The sequence below is a fragment of the Phyllostomus discolor genome, chromosome 3 (genome assembly GCF_004126475.2).
Source record: "Phyllostomus discolor isolate MPI-MPIP mPhyDis1 chromosome 3, mPhyDis1.pri.v3, whole genome shotgun sequence".
NCBI classification, from domain to species: domain Eukaryota; kingdom Metazoa; phylum Chordata; class Mammalia; order Chiroptera; family Phyllostomidae; genus Phyllostomus; species Phyllostomus discolor.
The window spans coordinates 12,119,283-12,146,048 of record NC_040905.2 but is presented as its reverse complement, the minus strand read 5'-3'; the positions used below and the strand labels follow the sequence as shown (position 1 = coordinate 12,146,048).

Sequence of the window (26,766 nt, the reverse complement as noted above, 5' to 3'; positions counted from 1 at the left end):
CTTCTGTTTGTTACCAGTGCATCTCTGCAGCCTTGGCACTCAGACTCCCAGGATGGGTGAGAATGGATGCCTTTGACGCGGTGTGACAGGGTGGCGTAGGCAAGATAGCCTTCTCCCTCTCATGTGAAAGTCCCAAATTGGCCCTGGCTGGTGTAGCTCAGTGGATTGAGCGCGGGCTGCGAACCAAAGTGTCGCAGGTTCGATTCCCAGTCAGGGCACATGCCTGGGTTGCAGGCCATGACCCCCAGCAACTGCACATTGATGTTTCTTTCTCTCTATTTCTCCCTCCTTTCCCTCTCTAAAGATAAATAAATAAAATCTTTGAAAAAACACACACACAAAAAAACAGATTAAAAAAAAAAGTCCCAAATTGGAATGACAGCTGTGTTCCACACTCCTGTCCTTCCACCATCCAGGGTGTCATCGCAGTGGTCCCAGTGGCCTCGGCTGGCTCCCCCGTGGGTCTGCAAGCCCGCAGCAAGCAGTAAGGGGAGAGGCACACAGCGAGGGGCCACACTCAGATTGCACGGGGTTGAGGTGTGACTGTGACCACACCACGGGGCTTTATGGGAAGCTGGGAAGTTCTGGGCAGCAGTTGTATTTCGCTGCAGAAGGAGTTAGGAGCGGAGAGTGAAGGGTGACGCGTAGTTTCTGTCACTCTCCTGCATCTTAGATTTTCTCTGATGCCTTCACACACTTGACATCCATAGTAAAACGTCTTCCCTCACAGGAGGAGAGAGACGCAGGAGAGTGAGGGGAGGTGCGGACAGAGCGTACTGCAGAGGGTCCCCAGAAAGGGGAGAACTTGGGGACCCTTCTCTTCCCTGGGGTCTCCGTGGGCTGGTCTTGCTTTTTGGTTTGTGGGTGGTCTTTTGTTCAGTTACACCCCTACTCCCATTCACATGTGATGCCGTGTGGCGATAAGAAAGGTAATATTTATCTTGAAACTTGGGCCCTTTGGAGGGTGAGTCATTTTAAATGTAACTGGAAGTTATAGCCAAAACTGTGTTTCATATTTTAATTTAAAGGAAACCCCAAAATGGTTGTATGCTTTATGGTACTTGACTTGCTGTTAACTCACGCATGTGAGGTCGGAAGGGCCAGACACCCACAGTGACAGCGTGGCCCGGCCGTGAAAGTGTTTCAGGCAGCACGTGCATGTGCAGGAGAGAAATCTTTTGATTCTGTATAAAACACGATGCAAGTCTGCACCGGGGAGTCTAAGGTAATTTCATAACTGTAATAGGAATAGATATTATAAATAAGTCTTTTTATTCTGATCTTCATCTCTCCTTAGAACATAACAAGGCAGTGGAACCTTGTGGTTCAGTAATAAACATGTGCAGTAAAGATGAGGATTTCTAAGAATAGTGTTATTTAAGTTGTAAGAACCAAATAAATTCATCGTTTTGTTGTTTATATTCAGCATTCTAAAACTCCAGCTTTTAAGAAGATATATTAAACCTTATCTAGCGGAGTATTATTTCTTTTTATTTTCCTAAATGTTTTGTGTCTTATGATCTGAAAGTCATTTCTCAAACTTGGGCTTTTTGCTCTGTGTTAGAGCAGATCTTTCCGTGCTGTGATTTCACTGGTTTTAAACTTTTTCACGTGCACTTGAAGAGGATGTGCTCAGTCCCATCCGTATCTCCTCTGCTGTGTTAGTTAGTTCTTCTCTGTTTTCTCCAGTGACCTTGAGGCACGGAATAAACAGTTCCCACACGAAGTGGCCTAGAGGAGGCGTCCCCTGGCTACAATGGTTCGGCCACTCTGCCTAGACTCTCTTTCAATCACAGGACTCTTAAACCACCCGGAACGGCCCATAACTCTTGCCTTATAAGTAACGCTGTTCTTTTCACTGACAGGCCAAGTGCTGCTCTAATGCACTTGAATTTGGATTGCCCTGGTATTTGCCTTTGGGGAAATTGCTTCCTGATATTCCAGACAGATCCGCGGCTGAGTGGGGCCAGACGTTTGCACTGTCTCGTTCCAGTGAGCTTCTGTCACAAGGATAATCTATTCTCTCTGGAAGAGTTTGCATGTGGAAAGGGAATTTTGTTTTATCGTCGCGCTGAGAGGCAGCGCACTTCAGACACTGTCTGGGGAATGAGGCATCACTTGGATTTTGAGACCGTTTTAAGTGAGAAGTGCTTGAGTGTGCCTGGTTGGGAAAACGTATCACGGGGCCAAAGAACGAAAGATCGTGTTTCTCGAGAAACACAGCACTCATTTCCAGGAACGACGAGAACACTTGGGGTTCAGTGGGAGCCCATGGTTTATGTTGTGACAAGTTGTTTGAGTCTCCCTCCCGTCCTGTCTTTGGGAGCTGTGCCTTTTTGCGGTGGATGCTGTCTGTGGGACACAAACAGCCTTTGTCCACGGCATAGACGAAAGTTAACGCACACAGACAACACAACATAAAAACAGTCTTCAAGCCCTGGCTGGGGCAGCTCAGTGGACTGAGTGCTGGCCTGAGAACCAAAGGTTGCTGGTTCAATTCCCAGTCAGGGCACATACCTGGGTTGTGGGTCGGGTCCCCATTTGGGGCTCATGAGAGACAGCCACACATCAATGTTTCTCTCCCTCTCTTTCTCCCTCCTTTCCCCTCTCTCTGAAAAGAAATAAATAAAATCTTTTAAAAAAACAAACAAACAGTCTTCAGCTTACCACCAGGATGGCTTCCCAAAGTTCATCTGTAAGGCATTTGTTTCAAACACAGAATGGGCTTGTCCTTAGAAACGATGGTTGGGGCCAGGCTGCCCACCAAAACCTCTTTAATGTGACTGGACTCACAGCCTAGGGGTGGGGGGGGGCGGGGGCCTCATGCAGAAAGAGGAGTGGGGGGGCAATCTTTGTCTTCCTACTTCCAGGGGCCCCGTTTCCCTCATTTCCTAGCCTTCCCCATTGGCCCCTGTTTGGGGGGGGAGGGGCGCCTGCCTGCCAGGGTCCCACCCCTTCCGCACACCCTGAGCTTCTCTCAGTCCAGCCCAGACCAGAAAAAAGGAATCTGATCTTTGGCCTTACACGTTTTGTGCAGCTCACTGTGGTCCTACACCCTCTAATTTTTAAACATGGTATTTCCTAGATGTATGATTCTCTAATCATTAGTGAATTTTCGCTTAGAAAGGAGACACGGTATGTGGAGACTGGACCATCGTATAAAAGAAATTGTTCCTCTAAGCCAGTGATTCTCAACCTGGGGTGGTTCTGCCCCACCCCCACCCCCACTCCCACCCCCACAAATCGGGAGACTTAGCAACACCTGTGGACATTTCTGATTGTCCCAACTGGATAGCCGGTGGGTAGAGGCACAGGTGTTGCTTAGCATCCCACCATGCACAGGCCAACCCCCTGCAGCTGAAAAGGCGGGAATGCCGAGGCGGAGGTGTGGCGCCGGGGGCGTCTCGGTCAAACATCTGGGAAACGCAGGGTTTAAGAGTTTACTGGGTGTATTGGGTCGGCTGGCAGTGGTGACTTCAGTCCTCTCCCCCTAAACCCCCTCCCCAGACACCTGTGATGAACATAAACATACCCGATAATTCAGATTAACAAGTGTGTATTGAGAGCCTACTATGCGCCAGCAGTGTCATGGGTGCTAGGGATACAGCAGGGAGTAACAGAACAGCTCCTGTCGGCAGGCACTGTGTTAATAGTCCAGTGGGGGAAGGAGAACGACTCACTACGTGAATGTGCGTGTCTCTGTAGAGAGAACGGGGGCAGCGGGAAGGAATCTGGGAGAGTGTTCAGTGCCCCCAAGAACAGACGTGAAGCCAGGGGACGGGATCCAAAGGGCTGGGGAGGATCTGGAACTTTAAGGGGGGAGGTCAGGACCATCTCACTCATAAGGCAGAGATTCATTGGCATCGGGAGGAAGGTGAGCGAGCAAGTGGGGTGGTTACCCTAGAGAGGGAAAATTCAGGTGAGCAGGGAGCCATTTCTAAATGCCCTGGGGCGGGAGCCTGCTGGCGGGGTAGATACCAAGGCCCCTCGTCCATAGACGTTCTTCTGTAGGCCCATTAGGCTGTGGGGGCAGCTGGGTGTCGAGTTAGCATTTCCTGAAGTCATCCGTCCACAGAAACATCAGGGAGCCTCCTATCGGGCTTGTGTTCTGGAAGGAAATGTGAAGAAACGCTACTTCAATGGTGTGTGGTTGTTTTAGAACTCTTTTCCTTCTTCTGCGTAAGAACTTGGACTCTCTGAGAACTCCAGGTGGTTTCCGTCCAGGGGTGGAGGGCATTTGGAAAAGGGAAGTGGGAAGTTAAAAAGTGTGGGTGTCGCATGTATTCTCTGCGGGCGTGCAGGGGGCCTGTGTTGGGTCCCCAAGCCTGGGGGACCCACACCTGTGCCTGTGGCCACGGGACCTTGGGCGTGCATACCCACAGCAGAAAGCGCCACTTCTAAGCTGCCTGGTGTGAGTCCACAGCCAGCTCTCACCCAGAGCTGACCGGCACCCCAAGAGGACGGCAGCTGGAGCAGACCCTGAACATTGTCCCGTGGGCGGGGGGCCCCATGTTATCCCAGTTCTGCTGAGCTGAACTCAGAGATAAGGAATCCAGGCCTGACTCCTGAGAATAACAATGCCGTCTTTGTTGGAGAACAGTTTATTTCCTCATAGTTGTCTTCGTTGCAGAGATAAGAGATTTAAAATGTGGCTTTTTTTTTTTATTTTTTGCTTTTTTTTTTTTCACTTTTGTTTTCTTAAATCTATTTAGGACACAGTGCTTTGCACCTTGCAGCCAAGAACAGCCACCATGAGTACATCAAGAAGCTCCTCCAGGTAAAAAAAGGGCAACCCCCGAAAACTAGACACGTGCCACTTTCCACGTTTAAAATAACCCTGTCTGTGAAAGAACAAATTCTCCCTCTGTTTCTCTCTCTATCTCCCTATCTGTCTATCTATCCATCCATCCATCCATCCATCTATCTATCTCTCCTTTTCTCCCCTTTAAACGCTATCCCAGAACCTGGTTTCTTCTGAAGATTCATTATTGAAATGCCAGCCCCGGAGAAGATTACTTCTGTAGCCATCACACTGGTGGCTAGGAATTCTGGAGGGTCTTCCTGGGACCCAGTCTTTTTCTTTCCCTTTTTTAGCTCCTCTTTCTCTTTTCTGAAGGACTTGGGCCCTGTAAAACACTCCGCTGTAAAAATGAAGACAATTTTACACTTTGCAACAGTATAGATGGACTTGGAGAGCATTATGCTGAGTGAAATAAGCCAGTCAGAGGAAGATAAATATCATATGATCTCACTCATATGTGGAATCTAATGAACGAGCTGAACTAACAAGGAAAATGGGGACAGACAGACTCATAGACGGAGAGCAGATGACGGCTAGTTTCAGGGGGGGTTAGCGGGTGGAGGGATTGAGCAAAAAGGAAAAAGGACTCATGGACAACAATGTAGTGATTGCCGGGGCGAGGGGGGTGTATGGGGACTAAATGGTAATGGAAAAATTACAAATAAAGATTAAGTTAAAAAATATAAAAAATTAAAAAACTTTTCCCCATGCTGTTGGAGGCCTCATAAACAGGCTGTCCCCTGTCCCAGTCCTCCCTATCCCCCTCATTAGTAGACAACGGCTCTTCTTGCAGTCCCAAACACCAACCATTATTTCCTTGCGTGTAACTCGATGAGCTTTTAGTTCTTAAGTTCTTGGTTTTATTCTTCTTTATAATTTGAAGCTCACTCTCTGGTTTGACAACCCTGCCAAGGAGCTCATAATGATCACTTAGGGTGCCGACTTCCGTAACTCTTCATGAAGATGAATATTTAATGAAATCCCTGCAGACGCTGTTACTGTAACATCCAGCGGTTGCCGGTCAGGATGCAAGCTGGCTGTTTGGGGGAACGGCACAGAGCAGTCAAGTATGTGTTTGGAGTACTGCCTGTTCTATGGGGCTGTGGTCTCGGCCTTCGGAGCGCTGCTTGCAGCCCGGCAGCTTGCTTTAATTTGACTTTGCAATTCCGATGTAGGAACATGGCCGCGTTCTTCAACTTGACCTGCTCTGCTGACCACACAGCTCCTTGTCTTGCATTACATGGTGCAAGCCACTGCCCACGCCAGGATGCTGAGCCTTCACAGGTCTTTGATGTGAAATTCAAGAAAAACAGGTCCGCATCTGTGATGCTCATTATTTTTATGATGAGGCTTCTCCCTGAAAACGGTTCAGATAGAACTCTTCTCCTCTGCCCTCTCTGGGACTGGGCGGGCACTCTGGGCAAGTGAGAGTTGTTGACTTGCCCACGGTAGTGCCCCGCCTCCGCTCCCTTGGTCTCCCCTCCGTTGTTAAGACTTCTCTGTGTTCTAAACCTCCACTCCCCTCCTGGCTTGGCTACCCAGACCGTGCATCTGGCTCTGATTTTAAGGAAGAATGAACTTGACAAGCTAGAAATCCTCATGGGCAAGGACCAGATATTCTAGCCTCTCCTGTAATCTTATATCTGGTTATGCAAATGGATTGGGTTTTTCTGTGGAATCTTTGAAGCCTTTAAACAGTTCCTTGTGCTGTTCTAAAATTAGGCCAGAGCATGGTAAGGTGGAACTTGAGCCCCACTCTTCTCACCACTGAGGGGCAGGCAGGCAGGCATTTCCCTCTGAGGCTGCCTGTCCTTGCCTCCCCAAACGTGCAAGTTGTCTGAGTGCTATTTCCGGATAGTAGTTAAAACCTAAGGCTTTGATGTCCTAAGGGGTTGCTTCTCTTGGTCCCTGCGCCTCTCTAGTTGGTTCTTCACCTCCCGTCTTGGCAACCCATGCCCTCTGTGATGTGACCCCTGTTACCCCTTGCTACCCCTCACCCCTGCACCCTCTGTGTTTATTCTTCTCTCTGGACACTCTAGACCGAGGCTCCTTAACTACCTGTCTGCTAGAGACACTTGCCCTCTCCAGTGGCTGTCGTTTTAAAGGTCTAGCTCCTCAAGGCAGTGAGTACAAATAGAGCCTTGTGAAACCTTCCATTCAAATGAACTCTCTCCCTCCCTGGATAGCCCACTCTCCACCCCTCCCTTTCTTCTGACAAGTGTTCCCCGGGCACTTGTATCAGGCATTGAATATAATATATATTCATGAACACAGCAGCCCCTGTTTTGACAGAGCTTACAGTCTGGTAAACAAGTACACAAGACATATTTAAAATTACACAGCACTAAAAAGAAAATAACAGGATACTCGAGAGTGGAGAGGAGTGAAGGGGTCATGTTCAGGGAAGGCTTCATGGAGGAGGTGATAATCAAGCTGAGAATTCAGCCACCCAAAGAGCCAAGGGGAAAACACTCGAAGCAGACACAGTAGCAAATACAAAAGGCCTGAGGTAGGAAAGGTGTTAGTTAAAGAGGAAAGAAAGCCATTGAGCGGGCCTGGGGCAAAGCACGGGAAGAAGAGAAATAAAGGCACAGGGGACGGACCTTGCATGTCACGATGGACAGACTGTAATTAATGTAAGTACAGTGTGTGACTGGAAGAGCTTTTACATAAAGAGTGACTGTTTTAAAAGATCTAATTGTACAGAGCATTGGTTAAATGGGGAAAATGCAGAATTGTGGAGAGCTGCTAGGAAGGAGGCTGCTGTGTCTGTTCAGGTGGGGAGGTGCTGGTTCACACCAGGTTGTCATGGAGAAACCAGACAGTAGAACTGGGGTATGTTTTTGGAACAGAATGGCCAGGACATGGTGGAGGGAGGAGGAGGTGAAATCGGAGAGGAATCAGTAGTTTCTGGCTTGTGAAGTAGGTTGACGTAATGCTGTTGATGGACAAGGAAACATCGGAGGATTGGGTGGCAGGGGAGGGGAAGGACCCAGGAGATTTGGCTGTGCCAGACTTGAGTTGCCCGTGAGACAGCAGGATGGCACTGGGAACCAGGCAGTAGGTTATCAAGCCTGGTGCTCAGAGATGACCTCTTGTGTACAGATAAGAACACAGCTCCAGCTCATCCTGTCTAGGTTCAAATCCTGGCTCTGCTGCTTACTGTAACCTAAACAAATTATGAACATCTCTGTAGTTCAGTGTCCTCATCGAAAACGGGACTAAATAATGGTGTCCAACAAGGGCTGTTAGGAGCCTTAAAACAGTTCTTAGAACAGTGTCTGGCACATCACAGCTAATATTTAGATGATATTATTGCTGTTGTTAAGATATGTATTTGGGAGGCATTAGATTGTAGATGTGGATGAGATTACTGAGGAAGAGAGCTTAGAGACAGCGCTGAGGAACCCCAGGTTTTATGTTTGGCTACAGGAGGAGTGGCGGCCCCAGCAGTGGGAGGAAAACCAGGACTCTAGGCGAGGCGGGGCTCTAGGAGCAGAGGGGTGGAGTGCCAGAGAGGGCTGCAAGCAGAGGAGGACCAAAATGTTCACTGTCATTGGAAACACAAGGATTGTTGGTGACTTTGACAAGGACCTTTCTCTGGAGTCTTGAAGGAAAACACCTGCCTATGGGTTCAGGAATGAATGGCAGGTGAGGAAGTGTGGACTGTGTGTGAACAATTCTTGAGGAAAAAGTGGGTTTGGGAAAGGGGACAGAGAATTAGGGCTGGACTTAGGTGGAGAGGATGATCGTATCAAGATGAAAAATTGGACTTCCGGCCAAGATGGAGGCATAGGTAGACGCACTGTGCCTCCTTGCACAACCAAGATAGGGACAACAACAATTTAGAAACAGAATAACATCCAGAACTGACAGAAAATTGATCTGAATGGAAGTTGGACAACCAAGAAGTTGAAGTAGACCTGTTCATCCAGACTGCTAGGAGGGGCGGAGTCGGGCAGCCAGGCGCGGGTCAAGGCCTGGAGAGCAGAGAGAGTTGGGACCAGGTGCGTAAGGCATCCGGGGGTGTGTAAGGTGTCCGGGGTGTGCAAGACCACAGCGGGTGGACCTTGAGTGTGCAAGCAGCAGCTGGCAGACACCGGCCAAGGGGTGGCAACCAGCAGACCCAGTGAGGCAGGAATTGTGAAGCTAGGCACTGTGCACAACCCAAGATCCCAGCGCTGGGAAATAGAACCTTGGGACACTGATTGAGGATACCTGTGGGAGTTGAGGTGCACAGAGAGACTCTCAGCCTCATAGGAGAGGTCCTTGCAGGGTTCATGGCGTGCACAAGCCCACCCACACAGGAATCGATACCAGAGGGGCCCAGTTTGCTTGGGGGAAGCTGCAGAAGGGACTGAGGTCCCACGGAGAACAGAGCAAGCTCCATTGTTCCCTCCCACCCCCGCCCCCACATACAACGTCACAATCTAGTGACTGGGGTGCCCCACCCTGGTGAACACCTAAGGCTCCACCCCTTACTGTAACAGGCGCAACCAGACCAGAAAAAAAATAGAGAGAGATGGCTCAAACAGAAGAACAAATCAAAGCCCCAGAACCCATCCTTTTAAGCGACCGAGAGATAGCCAGCCTATCAGATGCACAGTTCAAAACACTGGTGATCAAGAAGCTCACAGAATTGGTTGATTTTGGTCGCAAATTAAATGAACAAATGGAGGCCACAATAGGAGAAATGAAGGAAAATGCACAGGGAACCAATAGTGATGGGAAAGAAACTGGGACTCAAAACAATAGAGTGGACCAGAAGAAGAAGAGAAACAATCAAATAGAAAAGAATGGAGAAATAAGAATTCAGAAAAATGAGGAGAAGCTTAGGAACCTCCAGGACATCTTTAAACGTTCCAACATCCGAATTATAGGGGTACCAGAAGGAGAAGAGGAGGTGCAACAAGTGGAAAAGTTATTTGAACAAATAATAGAGGAGAACTTCCCCATTCTGGCAAAGGAAATTGACTTCCAGGAAATCCAGGAAGCTCAGAGAGTCCCAAAGAAGTTGGACCCAAGGAGGAACACACCAAGGCACATCATAATTACATTAGCCAAGGTAAAAATGAAGGAGAGAATCCTAGAAGCAGCAAGAGATAAGGAGACAGTAACCTACAAAGGAGTTCCCATCAGACTGTCAGCTGATTTCTCCAAACAGACCTTACAGGCAAGAAGGGGCTGGAAAGAAGTATTCCAAGCCACGAAAGGCAAGGACCTACATCTCAGATTGCTCTATCCAGCAAAGCTTTCATTTAGAATGGAAGGGCAGATCAAGTACTTCTCAGATAAGGTCAAGTTAAAGGAGCACATCATCACCAAGCCCTTATTTTATGAAATGTTAAAGGGATTTATCTAAGAAAAAGAAGATAAAAAATGTATAGTAAAATGACAACAAACTCACAATTATTAACAACCACACCTAAAACAAAACCAAAAGAAACTAAGCAAACAACTAGAACAGGAACAGAACCACAGAAATGGAGATCACATGGAGGGTTAGCAACAGGGGAGTGGGAGGAGGAGAGAGGGGGAAAAGGTCCAGAGAATAAGTAGCATAGATGGTAGGTAGAAAATAGACAGGGGGAGGTTAAGAATAGTATGGGAAATGTAGAAGCCAAAGAACTTATGGCACATGGACATGAACTAATGGGGGGAAATGTGGGTGGGAGGGGGAGTGCAGGGTGGAGGGGAGTGAAGGGGGGAAATGGGACAACTGTAATAGCATAATAAAATATATTTTTAAAAAGATGAAAAATTGGAGAGTATGTTTGATAGCTCGTGGGGATGATGGGGACGGGTGGGAATATGGGGATGGGGTAAGGGACAGGAGGAGGTGGCTGGAGCAGCAGGGTGACAGTTTGCCTGTGTCATGATTACTTGGAGATAAGTCTTCCTCCTCGTAACTGACTGCAGGTGTCTGGAGCATGGTGATGGGGGCCCATTCATGTTTACACTCCTCCCAACAAGGCCCATCATGCTTTGCAGGAAAAGATGAACTGACTCGAACCGAGCTTGATTCCATGATTTGTTTGTTTCTGTCTTACAGTCTAAGTGCCCGGCCGAAAGTACCGACAGCTCTGGGAAAACCGCTTTGCATTACGCAGGTAACTCGCATCCTCGTACTTGCCTTCTGCCGTAAGACCCACTTCTGACTCAAGCCATTAAACTCACTATGTTATTCTTGCGGCTGTTTTCTGTCATTATTCTTAGACAATCCGATTTTCTTCTGTTTGCAATGCTTGTAGCATTACCAAGGAATACATCTACATTTCATGAGTTGCCTGCCAAATAACCAGTAAAAAAATGTCTTGGTTAAATTTGAATTAACTTAAGGTTCTGGATTAAACTAAGAGATATCCGTAAGTGTTTGTAGATTTCAAGTAATGGGCGATACAGATTTTTTCTGATTTGATGCTCATTAAGAACATCAGTCATTCATCAACATTTTGTTTCACTACTTGTGACACAGCCTCGAGTGACAGAATGTTGACACTGAACCTGGGGATGATGAGACTGACAAATTTCTTTTCCGGCTAGTTGTGGAAAAGCTAAAGCTGATGTTCGCCCACGGGCAGTGGCTGGCCAACCCTGAGTAATTAAACCGTGATTGAGAACACCTCTCCCCCTCCCCGTCGCGCTGCAGTGCAGCCAGAGTGAGCAGGTGCCAACGGGGCGGGACTTCCGCTTCTCCCCAGGAGCACGAGGTGATGCCCTGTGTGTGAGAGTAGCTTTGTGAACCGCTGTGTTGTTCTGTTTTCCCCTCCGCAGCGGCACAAGGCTGCCTTCCGGCTGTGCAGGTGCTGTGTGAGCACAGAAGCCCCGTGAACCTCAAGGACTCGGTGAGTACCAGGCGGCCACGGGAGGCGGAGGCGCACAGTAGTCACTAGAGCACTGACAGTCGCTGACATTGGAGGCCTAAGTATTTGGCAGATTCAATGGCTTTTCGATTTAGCGCCTCTTCTGCAAAATGGGTGGAAGTATTATATCCCCCGTGGGCCCGTCAATCATAAGGAAAATACTTTGCAGCATGCCCTCCCCGTACATGCACACTTACACATAAGGATATCTGTGTGGCCTGCCATCAACTTAAATATCAGTAAGACTTGGTTTCTTGATTTTGAAAACCTAAAAAATCTAAGTAGAAGTTTTATGCTTTTTGGGGGGGCATGGGTGCTGCTGGTTAGGGTTCTCCAATTGCAATGGCCACTTCTAGGCTGTTTTAACCCCGCCCCGGGGTATCTGGAGAGTAAGTTCACACGCCCATGGCTCCTGCTTCCAGGGCTCAGTGTCCTGCTGCTGCGTGGGAACCGGGAGACGCACACTCACACCTCATGGAGATACTGAGAAGTGAGCTGTGGACTCTGTGAATGACTTCACACGCCCTGCATTTCAGTTCCTTATAACCAGACACTGGTGTAACTTCTGAGACATAATTTTTTAGAACTGTGTCTAAAGCTCTACTTTGAAAGGAGACTTAATCCTCAGGCAGCAATTCTAATCATAACAAATCCTCCTGTTAAAATAATTGGGGATACTGGGACTTCATCTTTTTCCTTTGCTTATTTGAATGAAACACATCTACTGTGAAAATTACCGTTGACCCCGTTTGTAGAGGGCGTCCCAGGCAAGGGCAGAATCAAAGCTTCTCGTGTGTTTGTGTCATTGAACCAGGCCTCCTTCGTGTAGATTTGTGCGAACAGATGCCTGTATATTCTTCTGGTATTTCTTCATTTGTTCTGTGTTGTCATGTTTAAAATCTTAATGCATGTCTATGAGTTGGGGGGTCTAATTTTCTTTTTTCCCCAAAGGAATTGCCAATTGTCATATTGGAACATAGTAAATCATTCCCTATCCATCTCTTTATCTAGTCATGTGACAGCAATACACAAACTCTTCATTTATATTGTGTTTTTTTAATCCTCACCCTGGGATACAAGTACTGGTTTTAGAGAGAGGGGAAAGGGCATGGGGGGTGGGGAGAGAGAGAGAGAGGGAGAGAAACGTGGATATGAGAGAGAAACATTAGTTGCCTTTTGTATGTGCCCCAACCAGGGATCGAACCAGCAACCTAGGGGTGTGCCTTGACCTGGGATTGAACCTTCAACCTTTTGGTGTACAGGACAGCACTCCAGCCCACCGAGTCACCTGGCCAGGGCTATTCTAGGTTTTGATACATAGTAAGATTATGAAAGAGGGTGCTTTCCTGGAAGACGGTAGCGGCCGGGCAGGATGCACAGAGGAGCCTGCTCAGAGGGCGGCGGACCTCCCCGTGCCATGTGAAGCACGCCCCTCGCTTCTCCAGAACCGTCACCCAGTGAACCTGGCGCATACACCGCCTGGAGCCTTTGCATACTTTGTGTTCCACGCGCTCTGGTATCATTACCAGGCTGATGGCTCAGGGAAAACAAGCAGCTTGTGAGGCTCCCGAGGAAAAGCGAAGGGTGAAAGTCTGTTAGCAGAGTCATGCCCGGATATAGTAGCACCCCAGTGGGAGCACAGACTGTCCCGGGGGAGCAGGGGGTCAAATGTCAGACCAGCAGGATAATCCGGGAACAGATGTAGAGCAAACTGGGACATTCTGGCCTTGGCATCTGTGTGAAAAGTCTTTTTTTTTTTTAAAGATTTTATTTATTTTTAGAGAGGGAAGGGAGGAAGATAAAGAGAGAGAGAGAAAAGAAACATCAATGTGTGGTTGCTTGGGGTCATGGCCTGCAACCCAGGCATGTGCCCTGACTGGGAATCGAACCTGTGATGCTTTGGTTCGCAGCCCGCGCTCAATCCACTGAGCTACGCCAGCCAAGGCTTGCGTGAAAAGTCTTTACCTGCATTTGTCTCCTAGGACGGGAACATACCACTGCTTCTGGCAGCACAGAACGGCCACAGCGAGGTCTGCCGCTTCCTCCTGGACCACGGAGCGGATGTCAACTCCAGGGACAAGAGCGGAAGGTACCGCAGAATCGGAAACCGTGTGGCTTCGGTGTCCCCCGCCCCCCGAGACTCTTCGGAACTGCCGTAGCTGTAGTTGGGATCACCCGTTATGAAGTGGTTTTAACTCGCTTTTTGATTTTCTGCCTTTTTGAATCATCAAGAACCTGTTTTGACTTAAAAAAATTTTTTTTGCCCAGACCTCTGGGAACATCATTGAGTCTGTGACGAGGTTATTAAATGCTCAAGTGAATAGGCCATTTCCTGTGACTCTTCATGCAAAATTAATGAAAAGTAAATGTTGATTTCTTTGATAAAAATCACCCTAATAATGCATAGGTCATTTGGAATGCTTAAGGTGAAAAAAAACAACAAGATCTTTCACCTTAATGAATGATTGTGCCGATCATTTAATAATGATTGTGCCAATCATACTAAACTCCATCCTATTTAGAAGGTGATGCGTACAAGATTGTGTCTGTGTTGTTTGACCTATGAGGGCTTCACGCTCTGAATTAATCTGAGGTTTTAGAGAACGCCTACCTAACTTCATAGGGATAGCATTCCGTTCCGAATCCTCTAGAAGATGACGTGTCACCCAGTTTTAACTGCACGACACGTGCTCTTCTTCCCCTGGTTTTAAGACAGGGAGTGGGTCCCCGCCTTTCGCTGGAACTAACTTGGCGTCTCCTGTTTTCCTCAGGACCGCCCTGATGGTGGCCTGTGAGATTGGCAGCTCTGGCATCGCGGAGGCCTTAATTAAAAAAGGCGCAGACCTGACCCTTGTAGACTCACTGGGACACAATGCCTTACATTATTCCAAACTCTCGGAAAACGCAGGAATTCAAAGCCTTCTGTTATCAAAAATCTCTCAGGATGCTGGTATGTGAAAGAAAAGAGCCAGTGTTGTTTTTTTTTCATCCACTCCGTGTTCCCCAAAGGAAAAAGGAATTTGTGCAATATGATATATTTTATTAGTCTTTCAAACACGTTCTTGAAGAAAAATGAAGTGTTAAGTATGTTGTATATCGGATGTGTATCCCCCTACCCAAAGTGAGTAGGACTTATTATGGTTCTTATAGTTCTCCTTTTCTCCCCACTTTTTCCTTTGTAGATCTGAAGACACCAATGAAACCAAAGCAGGTATTTATCTTCAGGGGAGGGGATTTGTTGTTTCATCTTTGTTTGTGAAAATTTGAAAATGTTCCAATTAAACCATTCCATGGTCTTAGAAAAGTGGTAAAGACTATGTTGAAAATACTTAAGGAGTGAAATATCTTCAGAGTAAACAATTCATCATTACAAGGTGGTAAATGTTTTCTAAATTGTTTACCCTGTTTCAAAGCTTATCACTTTAAACCTGCTACTTATAATTTTATCTTCTTCTGAAATGTACTAATATTTCCTGTTGTTGTGGAAGTCTTTGATCCAGTTTAAACTCGGAGAATGAGTAACAATATTTTAAATACTTGTAATGTCCCATGGATGACCTAGTACATCCATGGCAACATTAGATATTTAGTGAAAAGAAGATATTCAGCTTTTCCTTTTAATTTCCTTTTAATTTGGGGCTTTTCAAAAAAAAATGCCATTAGTGTTACACGGAAACTGAGAAGTTTGCCCTTTATTTTGGAGGTGTTTTTTTTTTTCTAAAAACATAGTCACTTTACTATTAACGAGATGTTATATTTGGCTGTTTATTTATATATCAGAGTTTTTTCGAAGAAATCATAAACACAAAACTCAGTACTGAATTTATGGCGTATGAACGGTGTTACCATTTATCCGTAACTTTTAGAGATGAGGTTCTTCCTTCCCCCATGTTGACATCCTTTAAGGAAAGGAATGGAGGTAATGCAAAATGGGGAGAATTCCACTCACCACTTTGCGTGACGAGGAGAGTTAGTCTATGAGTGTGTTCTGGGTTCTCACTTGTGGCAGACGGCTCCTCATCCTCTCCTTCTGCAGTCTCCCCACCAACATGATCTGGTTGTGTCTGGTGTATTGTATCTTCTTGCTGTGAAAGCGTGGGCTGCTGGGAGAAAACTCGGAGCATGCACATTACTTATTTTTGTGTTGGTAGCAGATTGCAGATCTTGACAAAGTAAGAGATGCATGAACTGTTGAGGTTTTTCTCGTTGTTGGATGAAGCTGTGTGCTCAGACTTCACTAACCTAACTAACCCACCTCCGTTCTTTGGACTGTGATAACTTCCAGCACGATCAAGTGTCTAAAATAAGCTCAGAAAGAAGTGGAACTCCAAAAAAACGCAAAGCTCCACCACCTCCTATCAGTCCTACCCAGGTAAAAACAAACGCCGCCCCCCCAGTGAACAAGCGTGCAGCGGCAAAGGCGTCGTTTTGTTGTTCTGTGTCTGGGCTGAAAAGAAATGCCATAGAATCAATCGAACCTTAAATGCACATAGGAGATTTTCTTCAGTGGTTTTAAATGACAGGTTGTGGTAGGAAGGATTCTGATTGTTAGTGTGGAAACATGGTTGATTCTTAATTTATTTTAGAACTGGGGAAATGAACGGTATCTTTTTTAAATGACTCAAGGAAATTTCTCAATCTTCATGACAGAGACTTTTTCCTTAAGGTAACAAGTTGGGTTCCCTGAGTCCCTCCTGTTAACAGCTCCAGTGGAGGACAGGAGAGTGGATAGCTGGTGAGGCAGTTAGTTGAAAATGAATTTTAATTGGTTTCTGAAAACACTGTGAAAATCTATTTGCCTTTATACTTACCGTATTTTTAGGACTCTAAGACACGCCGGACCATAAGATGCACCTAGGTTTTAGAGGAAAATAGGGAAAAAATTGTTGAAGCAAGAAATGTAGGAAAATATTTAATAACATAAATAACATGATATTTCACCAATGTAAATGTAAACATTTACTAGCCAGGTAAGCTACATTCAGACTATAAGACACACCCCCATTTTCCTCCCAAATTTGGGGAGTGCATCTTTATAGTCTGAAAAATATGGTGCATTTAAGGTTGACCTAAACGCAGCTTCCCTTCCGGGTCACCGTGACAACTGCCCAGAGGAGGGGGTGCAGACATGCCAAATAAAAACATGCTGGCGCTTGCTTCTCCCAGAACCACGGGCCATAGACAGAACAATCCATATTAAAATAGTTGAGAGGACTATCTCATCGCATACGTCATTTTTACCTCTGATAGCACATTCGTTAATAGTATTCTCAACCTGCAGAAGAAGTTTTAATAGATTTTTAAAATCGGTTCTAGTAAATACAGGATCAAAGTTACTTAGCTATAATCTGCAAACTTTCAGAAAGTATTCTCCATATCTCAATTATACTGAAAATATGTTACCCCCCCCAAATAATTAAAACGAAGGATAATCACTGTGAGATTTATTTGCGTTGGTTAAATACTTTGGCGCTGGAGAAGACAAGACTTTGAAGATGCGTTCTTTATTGATGGTTTTCTTTTTCTTTTTAGTCAAGTGATGTGTCTTCCCCACGATCAATAACTTCAACACCCATTTCAGGAAAGGAATCAGCATTTTTTGCTGAACCACCCTTCAAGGTATTTTCTCCCTATGTTCATTTTTTTTCGCTGTTGAACTGTATGATACTTAGTAGACTTGGTTTAAGTTATACCACACTAGGCAAAACACAAGAATATACTTCTCAGTGAGCAGTTTACACACTTCTCATCAAAAAGCACCCTTGATTATTTTCCTGGCATGGACCCCATACAAAAAGAATGGGATGAATAAATTACATTCTCTAGCTAATAATTAATTTCTTCATTTAATAAAAAGGGACAGAGATGAAACTTACCTGATAACCAGTCTTCTTACCAAACTGAGTTGATATAAGGCCAGTCAAAAGAAAGGATTTGTTGTTCTCTGATGTCTTACTGAGTAATTGTATATTTTTAATTAAACTTTTTCCTGACTGGAACAGTATTAGTCAGGAAACAGTCATGTGTATTTATTTTGGAAGTTTAAAAAAAAATCCATTAGGTTTTATTTCACCTGGTTCTGTAGATTTGTGGTTGGAAAGTATTGTAATGGATGGGATGATATTTCAGTCCATTATCTGTTTACCTTATAGTCACTAGCAAATTGCACTTGGAAAGGAAGTAAAATTTATTATTGTTAAAGTGAAATTTTAATGGTATAATTATGTATTTCTCCCATCTAAGGGTTACTAAAGATAATTTTTTTTAACTTGGATGCTCAGTGGTCTGGAAAAGATCATTTCCCTCACTAGACCTATCGTTAGGTCTAGGTAGGAAAAGACCTATCATTTCCTTCACTTTCACCAGATTTTGCTAATGAACTCCTAAGATGAATATATATACAAGGTTAGGCAAGACAAGGAAGTTAATATGCTTACAGTTAGTACCCTACTATCTCCTCATATACTTATGGCTCAAAGGAGGCAGTGCATTCAAAGAATAGTAGCACAAATTGTTATTTTCAGAAATAGAATGCGTCGATACCTTTACAAAACATAAAAAGATAAAAAGTGACACCAGTTAGAATGCTAGAGTTTAAAGAGATAAAAAATACCAGTTAGTGACGCCAAGGGAGAATTAGGACTCTGATACCCTTGGTGGGAGTGTCAGGTGCTACAACTACTTTGCAAAACTGTTTGCTGGGTTTTTCTTAAAGTTCAACCTATGATCTAGCCACCCATGTTTATAGCAGCTTTACTTAAATATCTCCAAACTAGAAACAATCCAGATGTCCCTCGAAAAGTGAATGGATAAAGATAATGGCATTTATCCATACAATGGAATATTACTTAGCCATAAAAAAGAAAAGACGTGCCAGCCAAGCGGCATTGTAGAGGAATCTGAAAGTCGTCATGCTGAGTGAAAGAGGCCAGACCCGAATTCCATTCCCTGTGACATGCCGTGTGTGGGAATTCTAGAGACATGCGAAAGGGAGAGCAGCAAGTCCTGGGAACGGGCAGGCAGGCGTTGGCTGCGATGAGATGTGAGGAAGTGTCAGAGATGATGGAAATGGTCTCTGTCTCGCTGCTGATGGTGGTGGTTCCATGGGTATACAGCTGTCAAAACCCCTCAAATTGTACCCTTTAAATGGGTGTACTCTGTTGTACATTAATATAGTTGGAAAATAGAAATAAGCATATTTTTTTTTCAAAGTAAAAAACAGCTTTCGGTCAAGATAAGCATTTGCCAAAAGTAACCCACTTTATTTTTAGCGCGTTGGCCTTCACAAAAGCTCCTTTGCTGGAAAAGACTCCCTCTTACTGTGGCTGTGGCTTATGTAGATGAAACCCAGTCATTCCTAGCCAGTCTCTGTCCTTTGTTTTGAAACGAGACTCTGACTTTGAAATTACAAGAACTTCTGCAATATGTTAACAGATATCCAGGGACAAAGGCTTAGAGGCAATCTTGAGGGGATTATCAATCCAAGGCCAGAAGAATTTTTATTTCCTTTATAAAATTACCTTTATCTTCTGTGACAGGTCTTCTTTATTATCATTTCTCTTAGAAATATTAACAGTAATATAGGAATAGCAGTTAATTTATGAAATGATAAAGCTAAGAAGTACTTCTCATGTTATTTTGTTTTTTATTTTTTAAGATTTTACTTATTTATTTTTAGAGAGAAGGGAAGGGAGGGAGATAGAGGGAGAGAAACATTGGTCCACAACCCAGGTATGTGCCCCGACTGGGAATTGAACCCGAGACCTTTTGGTTTGCAGGCCAGGGCTCAATCCACTGAGCCACACCAGCCAGGGCACTTCTCATGTATTTTAGTCAGTGTATTAACCAAGTGGGTAAAACTTTCTATCTGACTTCCTTGTGAAGTAGTGTTTGCCATCTCAAGTTTTAGGATCTCAAAGTTGTTATCATCTTAAAAGATATTTGTATGATACTTAATGAAATTTCTGGAAAATGTTTTAAGAACACGCGCTCTGGAACTTCTAACGCTTTAGAAATGATGCTTCAGTAGTAACTGCCACTTCTGTTCATTGGCATTTTAAAATATCTTCCGTCCTTGAGATTTTCTGTCTTTCTAGTAAGAGAACACCAAGGAGGAAAATTGGACTGATTCTTGGGTGGAATGTTACATGCAGGGATATTCTTGTAAGTCATTTCTGTGTTCCAGCAGGCTGAGATCAGTTCCATCCGGGAAAACAAGGACAGGCTGAGCGACAGCACCACAGGTACTGTGGACGCTGTCCACACGTCTGTTTTTGTTCTCTTGCCCGGTTTCTGTCATCCCACGTGCACATGGTGAGAGCAGAGGCCAGGCAGGGCTCCTCTGTGTGGGGAGGCTGGAGCGGCCCCGCGTACTGCCCCAGAGCTGACGACGCCACGCAGGCTGGTGCCTTCTGGACTTCAGGGGGCCTCCACCTGGGTTATAGGGAGTCTCAGAGCCTGGACGTGAAACAACGCATCTCTCTTTTCATTTGTTTCAAACTGAATTTTAGCACTTCCTTCAGTGACGAATGTAGGCAATAACCCAAGTGGTGTAAGCGGACCAGCGGTGTCGACACCAAGAGAATTCACAGATAATGTCCCGTCACCTTCATGTTGTTACAGGTAGCTTGAAGTAACATGTGCGACAGCTCTCCTAGAAGTGATGGACGTTATTAGACCTGCTGCCAGATCGTCTTCTTTATTCTGTTACAAAATAAGTTCTTAAATTATCGGAGCCTGTCTGTTCTATTTTATGCATTTAAAGCCAGTATTTTGAGATGAGGCTCGCTGGCTGCGAGCTGTCAGGTAGCAACACCCCTTGACAGCGAGCAGCTCCTGCAGGAAGAGTCAGCCGGGCACCTCCCCCGGGGTTTTCAGTAGACGCATGCAAAAACCGCGTGTTAATGAAATCACACACAGTCGTACTGTCTTCATGGAGACAGGGCTTAATTCATTGTATCAGGAGTCCGTCCTGTGGGTTGGCCCTTTAAGGATGCAGTGTAAGTACCTTTAGAATCAATGTAATACATAGAGTAGATTGATTCAAAGGTGCTTTTTTGCTGTAATATTCAGTTTCTTAGTCTTAGCATTTCATGTGCTTGGACCCTTTAACTTAAGGAATTTAGAAGTATGAAACTTTCTCGTTCCTGGCAGAAATCACTGTTCAAGTGACCAAACAGTTGTTACACTGGACACTTCAGGATTCATCCGTTGTATTGTAGAAGTAACTTCTGTTGCTTAGAATTACAGCTCCCAATCCCCACCTCACTCCATGCTCACAAGACTTCCTGTCATAACAAAGCTGCTGCTTTGGCACTAGACATCAGAAGTAAGCATTTTGCATACTTTCAAATTAAGATTAAAGCTTTCGTCTTTGCATGATATGGCTGTGAGGAAATTAAAAATAACAGGAAAACAATTTAGCTCAGTGCTATTCAGAATGCAGTCTGTAAACCCTCGCCAGTCTGCAATAAACACAAGGAGTCTGCACCAGAAAATCACCCAGCTATCTCACTAAGCATATTATTTTGTCCAGCTGCCATTTTTTTTTTTCATAAGAAGGCATTCTGGATGAAGGACACAGTATGTTGAATGAGATTCTGGAGCAAGTCTTCTGCCTCTGTCAGTGAGCACTGCGAATGGTGTTGCCGCAGATGCTATTTCAGCGTGATAATCAGTGGGATGCCTATAAGCGGTGGCTCACCAACAGCGTTTACTGTGGGGTGTAGAGAAGACCGTATCGTGTGCGGTGGCCAGCAAAGCCTTTATGGAGGGGACAGCGTTTGGCGTGGGTCTTGGAGGATGCCTCAGAGTTATCTAACCAGGGAGATGCCACAAGGGCAGTCGTGTGGGTGAGGAGTTAAAGAAGCAGCCTTGTGCTGAGGAAACAGAGGGTTCGGTGGACACCTGGAGTCGGAAGAATGTGGGATGCTGGAGAAGGAGGCCACGAGTCACAAGTCTGAGACAGTAGATTGGGGCCAGGTCTTAGCGGCCTAAGCCAGAGAAAGGAATTTGGAGATTATTTTTGGAGGGAGAGGAATTAAAGCACTTGAACCAAAGGAATGGCCCTATCAGAGCATGTTTTAGGGAAATTAGTCCCGGCAGTGGTGTGCAGGCTCTGTTTTTACTAAGGCAAGCAAGGAGGGAGAGGGAGAGAGGAGGGGAGAGAGATTGATTTGTTGGAAGCTATTGGCAGAGTTTCAAAGTAGGTGATAAAGTTTGAATTTACATAATAGTGATGGGGTTAAGAAGTGAACCAGCGTCCACAGATTTTTCTAAAAGGATTCACAGAAATGGGGAGAAAAAAAGAACCACCAAACTATACTTAAGGGAATACAAAATACATGACTACATCTGTGAATTTTCAGATGCGCTTCCATGCATCCAAGCATCTAGTATTGTGCTGGAAAAAAACCCCAGTAAGGAAACAAACCCCAGTGCTAAGAATTGCTGTCCGTTTATCCAGCTGGCGGGGGCCTTCATTCGTGGTCAGGACTAGGAAGAAGAACAGGATTGGGCAGAAAGGGAGTTTCTCAGAGGTCAGAGAAGTAACAGTTTAATTTTTAAATGTTAGCCTAATTGCCTTTCTCTTTCCCAAGGTGCTGATAGCTTACTGGATATAAGTTCGGAAGCTGACCAACCAGATATTCTTGTCCTGTTACAAGCAAAAGTTGCATCTCTTACCTTACACAATAAAGAATTGCAAGATAAATTGCAGGTGGGTAAATACACCGCTACCACAGACTGTTCTGCCGGGGAAAGGCTATTCTGTACTGGGTTTTCCAGGGTTAGTCAGGTGATATTTTTTTTAAAGATTTTTATTTATTTTCAGAGAGGGAAGGGAGGGAGATAGACAGAAAAACATCAATGTGCGGTTGCTGGGGGTCATGGCCTGCAACCCAGGCATGTACCCTGACTGGGAATCGAACCTGCGACACTTTGGTTCGCAGTCCACGCTCAATCCACTGAGCTACGCCAGCCAGGGCTAGATGATATTTTACTTTGAACATCAACATTAGTTTCTTCTTTTTTAATATAGTTAACTTTAAGCACTTTATAGTTTCAAATTACTTCTTTCTTGAGAGTTATTCATTTAGCCCTATTTCTATAAGTTTCTAAAGTGAATTATATATAATTACATACATAGGATGATATATAACATGAGAAATTATAATGGGTATATACATATGATTAGCCATCCCTTTACTAAAGTTGATCATTTAGCAAATTTAAGAAGTTGGTAAGAAATAGCTGTACTAAGCCCATTTATTTCCCCTCTTGGCAACTAGCATAATATGAGAAATAAAGGAAAAAGTTGAATCAGAGACTTTCCAGCCAAAACAAATCTCCTGTTTCCAAAGTGGCACTGAAAGTCTGACTGGAGAGAACACAGAATAATAGGCTTAGTGTCGTTGATCTGACTCTCTGGTTCCAGGCCATATGCTTGCATGAGGCAAGAGTACCCTTGGAAAAACAAGCACGTAAAACAATAATACTGATAATACTAATAATTTTCTTAAATATTTATTTATTTTTAGAGAGGGAAGGGAGGGAGACAGAGAGAGAGAGAAACATCAATGTGCGGTTGCTGGGGGCACCTAGGCATGTGCCCTGACTGGGTGATGCTTTAGTTCGCAGCCCGTGCTCAAGCCATGGAGCTATGCCAGCCAGGGCATAATTTTTTTTTTTTTAAAGATCACGCTGCTCTCCCACACGGAGGTTTTGGATTTGTTCTCTCATTCATTCCAGCTGCTTGTTCACCTGACCACACCTTTGGTGCCGGTTCATTGCTCTCGCCTTTTTTTCAGGCCAAGTCTCCCAAGGAGGCAGAAGCGGACCTGAGCTTCGACTCCTACCATTCCACGCACACGGACTTGGCCCCGTCTCTGGGGAAACCTAGTGAAGCCTCGCCCCCAGGCCCCAAATCCTCTCCACCCGTCTCAACACAGTGTGTGAGTAAACCCACTCTCGACAGTGATGCCAGAGCCCAGCAACTGCAAGAGCTTCTGCGAGACTTGCAGAAGAGATTGGAGAGCTCCGAGGCCGAGAGGAAGCAGCTCCAGGCCGAGCTGCAGTCCAGAAGGACCGAGCCCGCGTGCCTGAACAACGCCGAGATTTCCGAGAACGGCTCCGACCTCAGCCAGAAACTGAAAGACACTCAGAGCAAATACGAGGAGGCGATGAAGGAAGTCCTGAGCGTGCAGAAGCAGATGAAGCTGGGCCTCGTGTCGCCCGAGAGTGTGGGCAGTTACTCCCACCTCCAGGAGCTGAGGGTCACCGAGGAGGAGGTGCGGGGGCTGAAGCAGGATCTCCAGAGGGCGTTAGAAGAAAGTGAAAGAAATAAAGAGAGAGTGAGGGAGTTAGAGCAGAAACTGGTAGAGAGGGAGAAAGGGATGGTGATTCAGCCACCTGTGGAAGAGTACGAGGAGATGAAAAATTCTTACTGCTCTGTTATTGAGAATATGAATAAGGAGAAGGCGTTTTTGTTCGAGAAGTACCAAGAGGCCCAAGAAGAAATCATGAAATTGAAAGATACACTAAAGAGCCAGGTGACCCAGGAGGCCGGCGACGACGCTGGGGACATGAAGGAGGCCATGAACAGGATGATAGATGAACTCAACAAGCAGGTGAGTGAGCTGTCCCAGCTGTACAAGGAAGCCCAGGCCGAGCTGGAGGATTACAGGAAGAGGAAATCCCTGGAAGATGTCACGGCGGACTATATCCACAAAGCGGAGCACGAGAAGCTCATGCAGGTGACCAACGTATCCAGGGCCAGAGCGGAAGAGTCACTGTCTGAAATGAAGTCACAGTATTCCAAGGTGCTGAACGAGTTGACGCAGCTCAAGCAGCTGGTAGATGCTCAGAAGGAGAACTCGGTCTCCATCACAGAACATCTGCAGGTGATAACCACGCTGCGGACGACCGCCAAAGAGATGGAGGGGAAGATGGGCACCCTGAAAGAGCACCTGGCCAGCAAGGAGGCGGAAGTGGCCAAACTGGAGAAGCAGCTCGTGGAAGAGAAGGCGGCGATGGCCGAGGCGATGGTGCCCAGGGCTGCCTACGAAAAGCTCCAGTCGTCGCTGGAAAGCGAAGTGAGTGTGCTGGCATCCAAACTGAAGAATTCCGTGAAAGAGAAAGAGAGAGCCCATTCCGAGGCTGCCCAGATTCGAAGTGAGGTGTCTCAACTGAAAAGGGAAAAGGAAACTATTCAGACTCTCTTGAAATCCAAAGAGCAAGAAGTGAATGAACTTCTGCAAAAATTCCAGCATGCTCAGGAAGAGCTTGCAGAAATGAAGAGGTGTTCAGAGAACTCTTCAAAACTGGAAGAGGATAAAGACAAGAAGGTCGGTGGGATTCTGTTGCTGTGAAGTTGCTAGCTGGTAGGCCCTGGACCTTTGCTGCCTTGACTGTAGTTAACATTTTTGGTGTTGGTTCACATGAACCTTTTGTGAATGCTCAGAGGATCAGCACATGGATCCCTCTGTCCCCAAAGCCACATTAGAATAGTAGGTTAGACATTTATTTTATGTTATTTTTATTTATTGAATTTAGAAGAGAAGAAGGTGGCAGGGGAGAGAGAGAAACATTGGTTCATTGTTCCACTTATTTATGCATTCATTGGTTGATTCTTGTATGAGCCCTGACCAGGGATCGAACCCACAACCTTGGTGTGTCAGGACAATGTACTAACCCACTCAGCTTCCCAGCCGGAGCCGGTTAGACGTTTATTTATTTATTTATTTATTTATAGCACTTCCCTTATCCGAAAGCACTTTCACATATGTGGTCCATATTTTTTCTTTAAAAATTATTTTACAGAAGCTCTGCCAAGTGTCAGGGATCAGAAGTAAAGCCACAAACTGAAAAGTGTTTGTGACCGATCTTGACCTTGAACTCTTTTGGAATCCAGACAGATTCCTCTGTCGTATGGGAACCCAAACACTTCCAGACTTAATCCCGCTTCCCTAAGCTCCGTGGGCTCTCCCGAGTCAGTATAAAAAGTGCCTTTCCTGGCCCTCATTTTCCAAGGGGGAGGGGAGGGAAGGGGAGGAATGTGGGGTGCAGGTGAGCGGAGATGGGCTGGCCATGGCCTGAGGGACGGGGAGTGGAGGATGGTTCTGTGCCCGAATCCGCTCTGCACCCCAGTCCCCTGGGTCAGGTGTTCTGCATGGCCCTGACTAGAGCACTGCTGATCCTTATGCCTTTATTGTAATGAATGTTTCAAACGAGCTTCCAGAGCCAAGGGCAAGGGGCTGGGAAGTGGAAGCGGGAGTGTGTTTACCATAAAACAAGATGTCCAGAGATGTCATGGTTTCCAGAACTTATTCCTGATCACGCATGTCAGCGATATTGAGTAAGACATAGCTGTCTCCAAAGAAAAAAGCAATGCCTGAAATCCTGTTTTTGTTAAGATAATGAAAAAAGGAAATCAATGTCATAGCTTTTGTTACCTTTATGCATCAAACCACAGTATTTAATCTTGGACCCTTATTTGGATATAATGGCCTTAGAAGGTTTTGTTGGTGTGTCTGATTTTATGTGTTTTGTTTTATGAGTTTCCTTTAAAATGTAAAAAAAGAAATTTATTCCAAATTCTCAAGTCTAAGAGGCTAACAGAGGCAATGGGCAAGGCTTAGGGTTACCTGGAATTTTGCTTTTGCAGGCACGCTCCTGTCTATTGACAACGGTTCTCCTTTCTCACTAGATAAACGAGATGTCGAAGGAAGTCACCAAGTTGAAGGAGGCGTTGAACAGCCTGTCGCAGCTCTCCTACTCAGCGAGCTCCTCCAAGAGGCAGAGCCAGCAGCTGGACGGGCTGCAGCAGCAGGTCAAGCAGCTCCAGACGCAGCTGGCTGTGAGTGGGTTTGCTCTGCGGCCGGGTGCGGGGTGCGGGGCCAGGCCGACCACACACCTGCTCTGCTGTGCCCAGGTGGGCGTGGACGGATGGTCCCAGCCTGAAGGAGTATGTACTTCAGTGAGCACCTGACGGGGGGGCTTCTTTGGGGGTCAGGGGGTCGGGGGGTGGGGGGGGCGGCAAAAGAAGGAGCTAGTCCAATGGCCAGCCGCTATTTGCCATGAGCTGCGGTGGATGTCTCTCTGAGG

At 45.7% G+C, this 26,766-nt stretch overlaps 1 protein-coding gene across 6 annotated transcripts in view; it reads left to right on the top strand.

The window, feature by feature from the left end:
• RAI14 (retinoic acid induced 14) overlaps positions 1-26,766 on the top strand; it is a 132,961-nt gene that overhangs the window by 102,921 nt on the left and 3,274 nt on the right. For 2 of the 6 annotated variants that reach the window (XM_036020222.1, XM_036020220.1), the window contains 11 exons: positions 4,713-4,777; positions 10,854-10,911; positions 11,576-11,646; positions 13,647-13,753; positions 14,436-14,614; positions 14,847-14,875; positions 17,197-17,283; positions 19,850-19,907; positions 22,263-22,381; positions 23,472-25,007; positions 26,369-26,518. In XM_036020222.1, coding sequence (XP_035876115.1) covers positions 4,713-4,777; positions 10,854-10,911; positions 11,576-11,646; positions 13,647-13,753; positions 14,436-14,614; positions 14,847-14,875; positions 17,197-17,283; positions 19,850-19,907; positions 22,263-22,381; positions 23,472-25,007; positions 26,369-26,518 — 2,459 coding nt within the window. Of the gene's footprint in view, positions 1-4,712; positions 4,778-10,853; positions 10,912-11,575; positions 11,647-13,646; positions 13,754-14,435; positions 14,615-14,846; positions 14,876-15,949; positions 16,037-17,196; positions 17,284-19,849; positions 19,908-22,262; positions 22,382-23,471; positions 25,008-26,368; positions 26,519-26,766 lie in introns of all 6 variants that reach the window. The other 4 variants (XM_028520707.2, XM_036020221.1, XM_028520693.2 and 1 more) reach the window with 3 other exon arrangements.